Genomic DNA, 15,737 nt, shown 5'->3' with positions numbered 1-15,737 from the left:
CCAAATGCAGCAAATTTGAACAAAAACAAAAGCAAAATGTTTTAAGACCTGAAAGAATCTTATTGAGCAAGTCCCAGAATCCCCAAAACATTTGAATAAATATTTAATATGCTTGCAGACAACACGTGTCACTTGAAGGGTCTAATTTTTCCTTCAAAATGAGTCATTAAAAAATTAAGTCTATTACACCTTCAGTGCATGGTTGAAAGACCAATTTTATGCATGTGCCCAATGATAATGAGGCTCCATGCCTTGAGGTTACAGAGCTTTGTTTCCAACTTTAAAAATAAATAAAATGTGTTTCATACCAGAATTCAGTTTTGAGACTCTCAAAGAAGAGTTAATATTTTTGAATCAAATTGTGCATTTTGCAGAGAACACAATTCATCTCCAAGGGACTGGACACTGACTTTCCATGCTGTACACCTTTATGACTGCACTTTGGAAATCCATGTACAAAAGTCCAGCCTGATACTCTAGAACAGAGTCAAAAATCACATGACACCAGGTTACTTTGTGGTTTCAAATGAACCTGTTGGACTATAACCCGGTATCATGTGATTTTTGCTTTTGCCAGAAACGTCGATTTTACTGCTCCTCGGATGCTGCCTGAACTGCTGTGCTCTTCCAGCATCCAGAATCTGGTTTCCAGCATCTGCAGTCATTGTTTTTACCTAGTTGATTTTTGACTTTGTCTACCCCAATCCAACACCGGCACTCCCACATCACACTAGGACAGTACTAAGGAAGTGCTGCACTGTTGGGTGAGTTGTTAAGCCGAGCCTATTTGTCTGCTCGGGTGCAAGTATATGATTTGTGGCACTATTTTGAAGAAGAGCAGGGAAATATCCCACATTGTCCTGGCCAATATTAATCCCTCAATCAACTTCACAAAAAAAACTGATCATTATTACATTGTTATGGGAGTTTGCTTTGCACAATATTGACTTGTTTCCTACAGTGGATAATTTTTGTGGTAACAAATTCCAGATTCACCACACTCTGGATGAAGGAATTTCTCCTCATCTCAGACCTAAATGATCTACACAGGAACCTTATACTGTGACCCCTTGTACTGCACTCCCCTGTCATCAGAAACAAAAACAGAAAGTGCTGGAGAATCTCAACACATTTGGCAGCATCTTTAGAGAGAAACACAGAGTTAATGCTTGGAGTCCAGTGATCCTTTGTCAGAACGGAACTAGCTGGGAAAGGGAGGGATTTATGCTGATGACTGGGTCGGGTGGGCATGCATGGAGAAGGGGACTAGAGGGAGAGGGAAAAAAGGGTAAGCCGTCAAAGAGATTGTTAATGATAAACTGAGGGAGAGATAAATGCTGGGTAGAGTGTTAATAAGAAAATGTAAATGGTTGAAAATGGATTGGTAGTGCGAGGAGCAACCCATTCGGGACAGGACCGAAAGGTATGGGGGTGCTTGTTCACACCGAAATTGTTTGAGCCCTGAAGGCTACGAGGTACTTATGCTGAAGATATCTCAGTTTATTCCTGTGATGAGGGAATTATGGTCCGTAACAGTTAGAGTTTAGAATAAGTAAAGGCGAAGTTATTGAAAATTTCTGAGAAATTTGCTTTTATTTTCAATTCTCCAATATCTACAGTATTTCAGTTTTATCCAGAATATTAACTCCTTCCCACCAATAGGGAGACTTGTATGGAGTCCTCGCTCCTAGATTAGAGTGATGCTGGAAAAGTACAGCACGTCAGGCAGCATCCGAGGAGCAGGAAAAAGCCCCTCATCAGGCGCTCCCATGTGTCCGATGTATGGAGTCCTCCTGGTCGATAGGGCGGCGCTCCTACGTCTCGACGAATGGAGTCTTTCTGGCCGGTAGGGCGGCGCTCCTAGGTCTCGATGTATTGAGTCCTCCTGGCCGATAGGGCAGTGCTCCTAGGTCTGGATGTATTGAGTCCTCCTGGCTGATAGGGCGGCGCTCCTAGGTCCCGATGTATTGAGTCCTCCTGTCCGATAGGGCGGCGCTCCTAGGTCTCGATGTATTGAGTCCTCCTGGCCGATAGGGCGGCGCTCCTAGGTCTCGATGTATTGAGTCCTCCTGGCTGATAGAGCGGCGCTCCTAGGTCTCGATGTATTGAGTCCTCCTGGCCGATAGGGCGGCGCTCCTAATCAGATGGGCTTGAGTAGTGATGGTGCGTTGTGTTCAGGGTTAATGTCTTTGATGTTTTTTAAACAGACTGTTTAACAGCTGTGGGCTTTGGATATATCGATGTTGCTATGGTGGTGAAAAGGCTGTAATTTTGTTGTACTCCAGCCGGTAAGCGTGTGGAGAGGATGTGGTGAAGATACACCGGGATTTATTTCCCCCGGCCTGGGACAGCCCTCGGCATCCCGAGTAAAACAAAATGTCTGAGCTTGTGAGGCTCTGCCTTTGTTACCGGGGCCGGGGGCCGGGGGCCTGGGGCCCGGGGCCCGGGCCATGGCCCATGGCCCTGGCGGTAAGCGAGCTCCCTCTTGGCTACCTGCATATTCAGGCCCCTTGGCCGCGCTATGAGACCTGTGCAGGCCTCCCACCTGTTCAGGAGCAGAGCCTTCGTGGGAGAGGGAGAAAGGGCTGTCACCTGCTTCCTGACACCAACTGACTGCACACCAGACAGACCTTCTCCTGGCACTCACTTCACACACACACCCCCAGTCCCAACTACACTCTAGCTTAAAGTAAGAGGAATATTAAAATATCCTCTTACCCGAAATCCAGGGGTTTATTGGGGAAGAGAATCGAATTTGTAGTGTCATGCCAATTTAGAGAAAAAATGAGCAAAAAGGAACTCTTATTGAACGTCTTTGCCATATAATATACCAAATTAAATCATGCAAGCTGACCACTGCAGTTTTATTGCACTTAAATCCAGTGCTGTTTATAATGGTATAACTGTCACCAGAATTAGCAGATCTTGGTTACTTGAAGTCTTAACATTTAAATTTAACAAAATTCAAAACATTTTTTATTTCACTTTAAAAATCACCTTGCTTTACTTAACTTGAGCCCAGAGTGAAATTCTACCTGTGAAGTGATTTAAGGAAAACCCAGTAAACTACTCAGTAAATTCTTATTTACTGTAATACCTCAACAAATCCCATCTCAAAGGAAGGATTAAAGTTCAGATAAAGTCAGTGAAAGCCAAAGTCATTTTTTGAAAGCAGGTTTCAGAATGCAAGAATGTTTTGAAGTCCGATGTTTATGTAGTCCAAAAAGCTTTGAACTTGTAGATATTTTACGCTGATATTGGCAAACCCCTTGAAAGACTGCAGTGGTTTTTCTTTGCATTTCATTTTTCTTGTGGTTTGATTCAAAGAATAATGTATTTTCATGCCATTTGAAAGCTTTATGAGGCATAGTTATGCTCATTTTGGTCAGAAAAATCTTTGGAATTTACATGAGAAATATTTTGTAATGTTGCATTGTTACAGTAAATCTGTGAATGAATTTTTCACAATTTCTGAATGCAATGTGAACTATTAAGAAATTAACACCAAAACAATATTTGTGTTTTGTATTATCTGCTTTTTAAATGTATAAAATTAAATCAAAGATTAGTTTTTGCAGGAATAAAGGTTATGGAATGCCAGCTTCTCAAAAGTGGATTCAAACTTTCAAACCGCCATGATGCGATTTGAACTAACACCTAGGCTTCTGCATTACTGGTCCAGTAGTACAACCTGTATTTTTCATGTTCCTTAATATTAGGTTATTGATTGATTGTCAGTATTCAATATAACTACTTGCTATCTGCCCACTTGTCAAATCAGTAACTAACACCAGTCAGAAGATTGATTATGGGAATTTCTCAATTGAATGGCTCAGCTACCTCGCATTAGCAAAGTTATCAGGGAGCCAAGATATAAATTCTGAAATGAACTTTTATGTAATTTTCAAAGTTTTCACTAAAATATTTTACGAGACCTGTAGTAACAGGTTCTGCGTCTACTTGTGGGTATCTTGTTGAGAGATATTTTGAGAGAAAATGCCATCAATGTTTGCTTAGTGGAACCTCTGGATGCTTCCAACAGCTGGTTAGGGAGTCACATTTAATTTGGCTCAATCAGGTTAAACTGATCACACAACAAACAATTTTGAGATTTAGCACCCTCAGAACATTTACTTTTGAAATCTCTTGAAATATTCTCAACTTCTATTGTATACAGTAACTCAAACAAAATTTTAGAAAATAAATCAGTGCAAAATTTGTGATATGAAGTATATTTTGCAAGGTTTGTGATGGTTTGTAGCTCAGGTTGAGGTTTAGGGTGTAGGTTTGCTCGCTGAGCTGTAGGTTTGATATCCAGATGTTTCATTACCTGGCTAGGTAACATCAACAGTGGCGACCTCCAAGTGAAGCGAAGCTGTTGTCTCCTGCTTTCTATTTATATCTTTCTCCTAGATGGGGTTCCTGGGGTTTGTGGTGATGTCATTTCCTGTTCATTTTCTGAGGGGTTGAGAGATGGCATCTAGATCTATGTGTTTGTTCAAAAAATACAGTGCGCAGATGCCTCAAGAACAAACCACGACAAGCAGACCAAACACAGCCAGAAACCCTAACCACCTTACCATACATCAAAGAAGTTTCAGAAATGACAGCCAGACTACTAAGACCCCTCGGAATCCTAGTAGCTCTCAAACAAAAACTAACAAACTTAAAAGACCCAGTACAACCCATGGACAAAACCAACGTCATCTACAAAATTCCATGCAAGGACTGCCACAAACACTACATAGGACAAACAGAAAAGTTAGCCACCAGGATACACAAACACCAGCTAGCCACAAAAAGACACGACCCTCTCTCCCTCGTAGCCCTACACATGGATGAAAAAAGCCACCATTTCAACTGGGACAACACATCTATCCTGGGACAGGCTAAGCAAAGACATGCCAGAGAATTCCTAGAGGCCTGGTACTCCAACCACAATGCCATAAACAAACACACAGATCGAGATGCCATCTATCAACCCCTCAGAAAACGAACAGGAAATGACATCACCACAAACCCCAGGAACCCCATCCAGGAGAAAGATCTAAATAGAAAGCAGGAAACAACTTGGAGGTCGCCACTGATGATATTACCTAGCCAGGTAATGAAATGTCTGGATATCAAACCTACACCCTGAAGTATATTTTATTCAATGCAAAGGTTGATTTAAGGTCATTGGAAAAGAAGGCTGAGGTAGGGAGATTTACTTGATGTGTAAAATTGAGAGTCATAGATGGAGTGAATAAAAAATGAAGAAAATAATCAGTACATCAATTTAAAATAATTGACACAAAGATTGCAGAGAAGTTCAGGAAGTTTTCACCTTCAGGATGGTAGGGGTTTGGAATTCACTGCCTGAAAGAATGGTAGAGGCAGAAACCCTGAAGCAGATGGCCATCTCTTTGTTGTAAATTTTTTACCTTTCTTTTCAAGTTTCTTATCATTTGGATGTGAATAAACTGCAGACTAGATGGAAGAAAACTGATTTGGTTAGAGTACTAAGACTATTTTCAGTTAAACTCTGTTTGACGCGGTGTTCTGCTGGAAAGTGAATTCTATCTTTATTACAAAGTTCTAGGACCTTTCTTAATTGCTCTTTTGGGGATTGTGTCCATTTAATTCTCTAATTGTAATACAATTTTTTGAGTACGGGGAGCTCTGTTTTTATGACGTGGGTTATTGGGATTTTCGGCATGCTTTGGAGACAATGATAGTGTCTCATTTATTCTTGTAAAACTGCTCACTAGTTATCTTCAAGGATTTGTTTTTCACATTTATTCTGTGAATTATATTGAAGTAGTTGAGCAAGTTGGTTTCAGTAGACTTAATGCTCAACACTTCCAGTCACTCTGGAACTGTAATCAGCAAGCAAGTGAATATAAAATAGAATTAAACAGAGTATAAGTCAGAGGAAGATAAGCTCAAATTGTATTCTTCTGGATATACCACACTTTGAGTACTCTGTCCATCTCTGCCATTGTTTAGAAGATGGCATTGAAGGATGGGAATCTAATGATAGATGATTAATAAACTGCGAATATTACACCACAGGAAAGCTGAAGATCTGCAAAATGCCTTAATTAACATACCATTTAGGAAGTTATAGAATTGTAATTTAACAATTTTCCTTTTGTAGACCCAATCAGTAAGTTTGGCAGTGACAGCCTTTGAGAGAAAGTGAGGACTGGAGGTTAGAGGTGAGGTAGCATCCAAGGAACAGAAGAATAGATGTTTCGGGCATAAGCCCTTCATCAAGGATGTGTGGGGGAAGGGGGCTAAGAGATAAATAGGAGGGTGGAGGTGGGAATTGGGAGGGGAAGTTAGCTGGGAAGGCGATAGGTAGATGCAGGTAGGGAGTGATAGGTCGGGGGGGGGTGGAGCGGATATGTGGGAAGGAAGATGGACAGGTAGGACAGTTCAAGAGGGCGGTGCTGAGTTGGAGGGTTGGATCTGGGATGAAGTGGGTCATGGAAGGTAAGGAAACTGGTGAAGTCGATTTTGATGCCGTGTGGGTGAGGGGTCCCAAGTGGAAGATGAGGCATTCTTCATTGGGTGGCTTGGTTTTGGTGGTGGAGGAGGCCCAGGCCTTCCATGTCCTTGGTGGAATGGAAAGGGGAGTTGATGTGGTCGGCCACAGGACAGTGGGGTTGTTTGATGTGTGTCCCAGTGATGTTCCCTGAAACGTTTTCCGAGTTTGTATGCTGTCTCCCCAGTGTAAAAGAGACCACATCGAGAGCAACAGACACAGTAGATGAGGTGTTGAGATGTGCAGGATAATCTCTACTGGATGTGAAAGGGGCCTTGGACGGAGGTGAGGGGGGGGAGGTGTGGGTGCAGGTTTTACACCTCTTGCGGTGGCAAGGGAAGGTGCCGGGAGTGGAGGATGGGAGGGCGTGGACCTAATGAGACCCCACCACCAGAGATATATTTCCCTCCTCACCCCTATCTGCGTTCCGCAGAGACCATTCCCTCCGTGACTCCCTCGTTAGGTTCATGTTCCCTAACCAACCCACCTACCACTCCCAGCACCTTCCCTTGCTGCCGCAGGAGATGTAAAACCTGCACTCACACCTCCCCCCTCAACTCTGTCCAAGGCCCCAAAGGATGCTTTCACATCTGGCAGAGATTTTCCTGCACATCCGAACACCTCATCTACTGTGTCTGTTGCTCTCGATGTGGTCTCCTCTACATTGGGGAGACAGGATGCCAACTTGCGGAACATCTTCAGGGAACATCTTTGGGACATATGCACCAAACAACCCCACTGCACTGTGGCTGACCGCTTCAACTCCCCCTCCCATTGCCAAGGATATGCAAGTCCTGGGCCGCCTCCACCACCAAATCCAAGCCACCTGACAACTGGAGGAAGAATGCCTCATCTTCTGCCATGGCATCAACGTCGACTTCGCCAGTTTCCTTACTTCCCATCCCCCACTTCATCCCAGATCCAACCCTCCAACTCGGCACTGTCCTACCTGTCCATCTTCCTTCCCACATATCTGCTCCACGTTCCCTTCTGACCTGTCACTATCATCTCCCACCTGCACCTACCTATTGCCTTCCCAGATACCTTCCACACCCCCCCCCTCAACGCCACCCTCCTATTTATCTCTCAGCCCACTTCCCCACATTCCTGATGAAAGGCTTATGCCCGAATCGTCGATTTTCCTGCTCCTCAGATGCTGCCTGACCTGCTGTGCTTTTCCAGTACTACATGTTTTGACGGTGACAGTGTTTGATCAGTCCATTAAGCTACACCAAAAGGTTTTTTTTTCCTGGCTTAGTCATTTGGACATTATTTTGTGCATATTTGTATCTGTGTAAGTGTTTTATTAGTTTATTATCAACAAATCAAAAATCTTGTTGCTTTAGAGATCACCCTTTTAAGACAGAGAAGATTTGTGGCATTAGATTAGATTCCCTACATTGTGGAAACAGCCCTTAAGCCCAACAAGTCCACACTGACTCTCCAAAGAGTAGCCCACCCAGACTCATTTCCCTACATTTACCCCTGACGAATGCACCTAACACTATGGGCAATTTAGCACGGCCAATTCACCTGACCTGCACGTCTTTTGGAATGTGGGAGGAAACCAGAGCACCCGGAGGAAACCCATGCAAACACTAGGAGAATGTGCAAACTCCATGCAGGCAGTTGCCCAAGGCGAGAATCAAACCCGGGTCCCTGGCGTGGTGAGGCAGCAGTGTTAACCACTGAGCCACCGTGCCACTCCTTTGGCTTTGGAACTCTGACTCGGAAGGTGGTAGAAGGCAGTCATTATTTTTAAGATGGTGGTAGACAGATTCTTATTAGACAAGGGGAGGTTATTGGGGTTAGATGAGAATATGGAATACAGAACGCAAACAGATCAGCTGTGATCTGATTGAATGGTAAAACAGGCTCAAGTGGCCAAATTATCATCATCTGCTCCTATTTTGTGTGTATGTTTATATGATAAATACTCCTTAAAACCTCTTTCACTAAGTGTTTGGTCACCTTTCCTAATGCTATGTTAAGTTTTGTCTGATTATTCTTTGGGACTATGTTACTAGGTTAAAGGTGCTACACGCAGCAACAGATTGTGTTATCTTAATGCCTTTCAGTTTTATTGATTTAATTTCAAGCCCTATGTTGGAATGCAAAGATCCATAAAGTTTTGAAAAATGTTATTTTTGTAGAATCTTGTAACGTGACTGACCTAACTGTTCTCATTTGCAGGTTTGTCTTTATACAAGATAATGTTCATGGAACGGTGTAAGGCAAAGTACTTTATTGGCAAGCCAATTTGCATTTAGTGGAAGTTTCCAAAGCACTAACAGAGATGGGTATGAGAATTAAACTACACAGTGCTGACCACCCTAATAACCTTCTTAAGGAACTTAATAAGTTTAGGTTGTCCGAAACCATGTGTGATGTAATCATCATGGTTGGCAACAGGACATTTTCAGCACACAAATCAGTGCTTGCATGTGCTGCTGGCTACTTCCAGAAGCTCTTTCTGAATTCTGAGGTTAATACTGCAAGAACATACGTGGTAGACTTCATCACCCCAGCAAATTTTGAAAGAATCTTGAATTTTATCTATACAGCTGAGCTTTTTACTGATCTCATTAATGTTGGTGTTATCTATGAGATGGCAGAGAAGCTGGGAATGCACGATCTTCTGAAGGCTTGCTACTCCACCTTTCCTGACTTGGAAAAGACAGAAACCAACAAACCAACAGATCAATCACCCGAAGGCTACGCACCTCTCACTGGGGCTTCAAATGACCAAAACACCCCCATGTCAGACTCCAGGGGCCCAGGCCCACAATTTTGTCAAAACAGAAATTACATAATGCAGGTTGAAGTAGGAGAGAGTTTTAAAAGTGAAGAACGAAATCTTGTGAATGAAAATGGCCCAAGTATGCCAGTGATGTACCAACAGTCAACAAAAACTGAAGATAACCTGGAGATGGAATACAGCCAATCCACAACAAGTGAGAATGTGCCTTTGACCTCTAATAAAGGCCCATGTGAGCTGTATGAAATACAGAGTAATGGATATTATAATCAAACCAGTTTACTGGTCACTGGAGAATCTCTCAAAGAGAGTAGTAATTCCTGTGTCAGCAACAATGTCGATCTCCAGGTTCAATCAATAAAGGAAATGGAGTGCATGCAGTTTGATGGTATTGAACAGGATGGCCTTAATTTTGATGACCATCAAGAGAGCAGAGGTCCTTCTGAAGAAATAATCGAGTTAACAGATGACAGTGAAGATGACACTCTTGTCTGTGTTAAGGATAGTAATGGTGAAGGTAAGAGTATGCCATGCCAGGTGTGTGGCAAGGTCTTGCCAGCCAACATAGGAATGATCAGGCAACATGGTAAACTCCACATTGATGCAAAAGAGGGGCTGTGTACTGTGTGTGGCGCCAAGTTCACTGATAGGAGCTCTCGAATCACCCATGTTTTGTCTCACGTTGGAATTTTTCTCTTCTCGTGTGACATGTGTGAAATGAAATTTGTAACACAGTGGCAAGTGGCTGGACACAGGAAAGGGAAGCCACATGATGCTAACATTATTGTCCAACCAAATACCATCCTGCCTGCTGAAGCTAATTTTGGTGGCTCTCCCACAGAACTGTTTTGTGCTGTCTGTGGAAAGACAGTGACTAAAAACTATCTTGCTGTGAAAGACCATATCCTTTCCCATCTTGACATGAAAAGTCTCTCCTGTTGTGTCTGTGAGCAGCCATATAGATCAGTCTGTAGCCTAATGTGGCATGTTTTATCCCACATGAATATATCAATCTTTTCCTGTTCTGTATGTGGTAATAGCTTTGTAGACCGAACTGTTCTAGAGCAACATATGGCTTCACACCAGGGTATGGAGTATTTATACGAATGTAATTTCTGCTGTAGAAAGTTTCGGTTAGAAGCCTCTTATCAGAACCATGTGAAGATACATAAGAGGAATAACTTGGATGGCACAAAAGGTCTAACTACTCCACACCAGTGGCTCAAAAAAACCTTAACAACATCACCATCAGATGAGTCTACAAGTGATGGACATGTGACTGGTGTACACCAAGAGACCCTTCTGACCCTTCCCTCAAACCAAGGCAAAGCCAACTCCAAAGGGAACTGGTATGAATGTGAATTTTGTGGGAAAAGGTTTTCCCATTCTAGTGAGTTTCAGTATCATCTCCGAATCCACTCAGGAGAGAAGCCCTATGAATGCAAGCTATGCCACAAGTTCTTTAGGGGGCGATCGACTGTCAAAAACCATCTAAAGACCCATTCAGGTGCCCTTATGTATTGCTGCACGGTTTGCCAGAAGTATTGTCCCACCTTGAACCTTATGATTAAACATGTGGAGATGCACAAAGATGGGGGTCTACCTCCTGACTTTAACATTGCACAGACATTCATGTACATCGTGCATTCCAAACAGTCAGTAAAAATGATGGACTAACCCTTACCCAAAAAGGAAACAGTTCCATTGTTGATTTGAAAAAACTGTATTCAGAAATAAACTTCAAATAAAGTCTCATTTTAATGTACAGTGGAACCTTCAATTCTAAGATCAGATTTTTAAAAAAAGGTGTTAGTTATGGAATTTTTAAAAACTTATAAAAATTGCTACCTAATGGTGCTAACTTTACTGTAAAATGAAGTTGTCATTTTATTTTTATCTCTGGTAATAGTGAATGTGCTACTGTGTAAAAATCAAATGTCCCTACTGCACTGTAGATTAAGCATCAAAATCCACATTGATATCAATGAAGGAAATGGAGTGCATGCAGTTTGATGGTATTGAACAGGATGGCCTTAATTTTGATGACCATCAAGAGAGCAGAGGTCCTTCTGAAGAAATAATCGAGTTAACAGATGACAGTGAAGATGACAATCTTGTCTGTGTTAAGGATAGTAATGGTGAAGGTAAGAGTATGCCATGCCAGGTGTGTGGCAAGGTCTTGCCAGCCAACATAAGAATGATTAGGCAACATGGTAAACTCCACATTGATGCAAAAGAGGGGCTGTGTACCGTGTGGCGCCAAGTTCACTGATAGGAGCTCTCGAATCACCCACGTTGGAATTTTTCTCTTCTTGTGTGATGTGTGAAATGATTCAGTGATTGACAGTTTTCTGCTTTAGGGTTTGCTCTCAATGTACAGAGTTATATGGTAGTGTTGGCTACTGCTGTCACAGTCTCCAAGGAATTAAAACTCTGAGCCAGTGAGGGCCGTCACCTAAAGGTGGGTTTACACTAGCCTAATCACTTAATCTGGAACCAGGGGAAATGTTTACCGTATTCAAATCAAACTCTTAAGCATTTGCTGTATTGTCATACAATCTGAATTTCTGCCATTGCAGGCAAGCCATGTACATCCATTAGTATGAGAAATTGTGTACTGTAACTCAATGCTTCAGCAATACAATTTTTTTCTACCATGTCTAATCTCTTGTTTATATAGGTCCTTTGAATTGGATGATTAAACTGTTGAACCCCATTTTATTTGGACAAGTCCAGTTCTGAAGAAGGGTCACTGGATTTGAAACACTAACTCTTATTTTCTCCACAGATGCTGCCAGACCCGCTGGGTTTTTTCCAGCAATTTCTGTTTTTGTTTTTGTGGCAAAACTCATTGGTATCCAGTAACAATATGAACTTAAGGTAAAATCTTCAGAATGCTGATGAAATTTACTAACTCACTTAATAGTGTCTGCTCTGACTCCTAGTTCTCACATTATGTCTCATTTGGAGTATATTAATAATCTGACATTGTTCATGGGTGGTTATTTGAAAGAATTGTCTAGGTAAATATTCAGATCTCTTTATTGATTTTGTTGAACTACCAGATAGTTGTTTGACATGGATTTTGTTTTAACTACAGGGAGTACTTGCACTTCAAGGTCATTATACAAAGTAAGTGTGTTAATGGCTGAGGAAGATCCAATGCTATGGGGAGAGCACAGTATAGTAGAAACATTCCAAAGGCATTATGGGATTCAGAGCCGCCTCCTGCTCTGTGAACCTTAATGATTCTGTGGAAGGTTTTGAATAATTTTTTTCTGATAGCTCAGTTTATAACTGTATAATGTAGTGTGGTAGTGAACTGTAGTGACCAAGTTACCTGAGATTCTAGAATTGATTATTTGTCTTCTGCTGATATCACATTTTTCTTTTACGAATGGGGACAGCTTCTCCCCTTCAACTCTGAAATCTGAACATGATTTTGAAAACCACCTACAAATCTCCTCTCAGACACTTTCTCTCCAAGGAAAACAGTCCCAACTTCTTCAATCTACCCTCATCTCTGAAATTTCTCATTCCTAGAATCAATCTTGTAAATTGACTCTGAACTGTTTCCAGTGCGTTCACATTTTTCCTATACCTACAGCTGTACACAATAACTGCAGCTCAGGTTAAACAAAATAGGGAGAATTTAAGGTGATTGGGAAAAAGATAAAGGCAACATGTGAAAAACTTTTATTTTCAGTGCAGGATTAGGATCTGAAAGTGTCGTGGAGACAAAGTCAATCAGTGCTTTCAAAAGGAATTTAGATAAACATCTGGAGAGAGAAAATATGCAGGGTTATGGGGGAGTGGGACTTGCTCTTGCATAGTCAGTGTGGATATGATGGGCTTGAATAGCTTCCTGTGGTGTAGGCATTCTACATTTTTTTAATATAAAGTTGCAAATCTGCTCCACTGGCTAGGAAGTGAAATCGCTCTTCTGCAAGGAGCATCAACATCCAGTGCTATGGTATGTTGGCAGGGCTGGGTTTAAATCTGTGAACCTTTACATACTGAATTCCTCATTTCTGCTGAGTTGCAAGGTTAGATGCCAGGCAGATGTAAAAAGAGCTTTTCACCAGCAGAGAAGGTAACCTGGCAACCAGCTTCACCTTGAGCCAATCTTATACACCTCCAGGATGTTTTTGGCAAAGGCCTAGGAATCAGCTCTCACAGCTGTGGATGGAGCTTAACCAGAGATGCTGTTAAGTACAGGAAAGGAGGGAATTACTATGAACCCCAGTTAAAGGGACCAAGGCAGCACCAAAGTTGGAAAGAGTTCGGAGAGTTGGTTTGAAAAGCTCATTGTTGCGGATAGGAAAGTTGAGTGAGGTAATCAGTTCTGTAGTTTGAGGTTCTGGCAAAGATTAATTTAGTGTAAATACTTATGATAGACCTTGGAGGAAAAATTATTCTGAACACAGCAAAAAAAAAAGCATGAGTACAGGTAAGATTTCCTCTCTGCAGCACGTAAGAAACATTCTGTGATTTCTATAGAATGTACATATGGATGTACATAGGATGTGGTAATTAGAGTTTGAGGAACAAGTAGTTCTGGGTTCAAAGCCTTCTCAGCAGAATTCTTAGTCTGCTTGTTAATTCATAACCACATTGGAGAATGTGTTATTGAACCAGGTTGTTTTCATTTGAGAGGAAATTAATTCAGGTGATTAGGGAAAAAAAAACTCAATTTAGAGGATTTATAATATGCTAAAACAATGTGGCTCAGGAACAACAGAGACCTCAACTTTAAACTACTGTAAAACTGGCACCTTTTTTGTACAAAAAAGCATTACCACATTTTACCCTTTTAAAAAACCATTTGAGACATGTTTTCCAGATTGTTCTGTTAAGATGTCAAACAGATAGCATACTGGTGCTGTGGATTACCTATTTAACAGGCAATTTGATTAATAGATGTGTATGTACCAACATTTCATATTTCCAAATGAAACAGATTCAAGTGTTCTCATACACACAGTTGTTATGATGCATGAGGCCATTCAGCCCATTGTGTGCACCAACTCTGAGCATTATGATTCAGTGTCATTTTCCTGCCTCCCCCACCCTGCACATTTGTTTCTATTTAAATAATCATCCAGTACCCTCTTGAATGCCTCAATTGTATCTGCCTCAATCACAGTTTCAAATGGTGCATTCCAGTTCCTAATTCCTGTGAATTTTTTTTTGCATTTAAAAACTGCTTCCGTTGCAAGTCTGTGCGCTCTCATTCTAAATTCTTTTACGAGAAGGAACAGTTTTTCTCCATCTATTCTTTCTAGCCCCACCACCCCCCATGATTTTGAAAACTTATAGAAAATCTTTGTTTTCTCACCAAGGAAAGTAGTCCTAACTTCTCAAATCTATATTCAAATCTGAAGTTTCTTAACCCTGGAATCATTCTCATAAACCTTTTTCTGCATGCATTCCATCGGTTAACATCCTGTCCATCTGAGGTTGAACCAGTGTCTTGTCCATTATAACCACCTTGCACCTGTACTCTGTGCCTCTATAAATAAAGCTTAGGTTATTGTGCGTTTTATTAACTGCTCGCTCTACCTGTACTGCCACCTTTAGTGAACTATGCACATATACACCAGGTCTCTGTGCTCTGAATGACAGGAATCGAAGGTAATAGAACACTATTTAATATGATTAATCGATTTTGATTTTTCTTAATTGTCTGTGTTGAACCTTTTGAGCTGTGAATCCATGTGTTATACTGCAGTACCTCACCCAAGTGACCTTTATCCACCTGATTCTACTAGTGTTCAGTGTCTCCATGCATTCTGAATTCTGTCCAGTGGCATCTTCTGAGTGAAAATCATTGGTGAGAATTTTCTTTCCCAATTGAATTCCAGGGTATCAAAGCCAGTTGTAGCTCCCAGCATTGCTCAACATTGAATGGTGGATCAAACCTGGAACCTTTAAAAGAGCTGTCAGAATATTTATTTTCCAAGGGGAGAAGGGATAACCCTAGTAACTATAGGCCGGTGAGCCTCACTTCTGTTGTGGGCAAAGTTTTAGAATTGTAAGGGATAGGATTTATGAACATCTGGATAGGAATAATGTGATCAAGGATAGTCAGCATGGTTTTGTGAAGGGCAGATTGTGCCTCACAAACCTTATTGAATTCTTTGAGAAGGTGACTAAGGAAGTGGACGAGGGTAAAGCGGTAGATGTGGTGTATATGGATTTTAGTAAGGCATTTGATAAGGTTCCCCACGGTCGGCTACTGCAAAAAATACGGAGGTATGGCATTGAGGGTGAGTTGGAGATTTGGATTAGGAATTGGCTGGCTGGAAGAAGACAGAGGGTAGTAGTTGATGGTAAAGGTTCATCTTGGAGTGCAGTTACTAGCGGTGTTCCGCAAGGATCTGTTTTGGGACCATTGCTGTTTGTTTGTCATTTTTATTAATGACCTGGAGGAGGGGCTAGAAGGTTGGG

At 41.6% G+C, this 15,737-nt stretch overlaps 1 protein-coding gene across 2 annotated transcripts; it reads left to right on the top strand.

Moving 5' to 3' along the window:
* Positions 1 to 2,135: 2,135 nt before the first annotated feature.
* On the top strand, positions 2,136 to 11,052 carry LOC140471229 (zinc finger and BTB domain-containing protein 39-like). Of its 2 annotated transcripts, none has more exons than XM_072567171.1 (2): positions 2,136 to 2,163; positions 8,723 to 11,052. In XM_072567171.1, the coding sequence occupies exon 2, from the start codon at positions 8,826 to 8,828 to the stop codon at positions 10,962 to 10,964; it is 2,139 nt and encodes a 712-aa protein (XP_072423272.1). In that variant the 5' UTR covers positions 2,136 to 2,163; positions 8,723 to 8,825; the 3' UTR covers positions 10,965 to 11,052. The 2 variants fall into 2 exon arrangements, with proteins under 2 accessions (XP_072423272.1, XP_072423271.1); XM_072567170.1 differs by lacking the exon at positions 2,136 to 2,163 and adding an exon at positions 2,172 to 2,288.
* The last annotated feature ends 4,685 nt before the right edge of the window (positions 11,053 to 15,737 follow it).

This window comes from Chiloscyllium punctatum, chromosome X (genome assembly GCF_047496795.1).
Source record: "Chiloscyllium punctatum isolate Juve2018m chromosome X, sChiPun1.3, whole genome shotgun sequence".
Taxonomy (NCBI): Eukaryota; Metazoa; Chordata; class Chondrichthyes; order Orectolobiformes; family Hemiscylliidae; genus Chiloscyllium; species Chiloscyllium punctatum.
Note: the sequence above shows the minus strand (reverse complement) of the source record. Positions and strands in the feature narration are given on the sequence as shown.

Excerpts from the sequence above, each read along its gene's own strand:
- LOC140471229 (XM_072567171.1), top strand. The coding sequence starts at position 8,826 with ATGGGTATGAGAATTAAACTACACAGTGCTGACCACCCTAATAACCTT.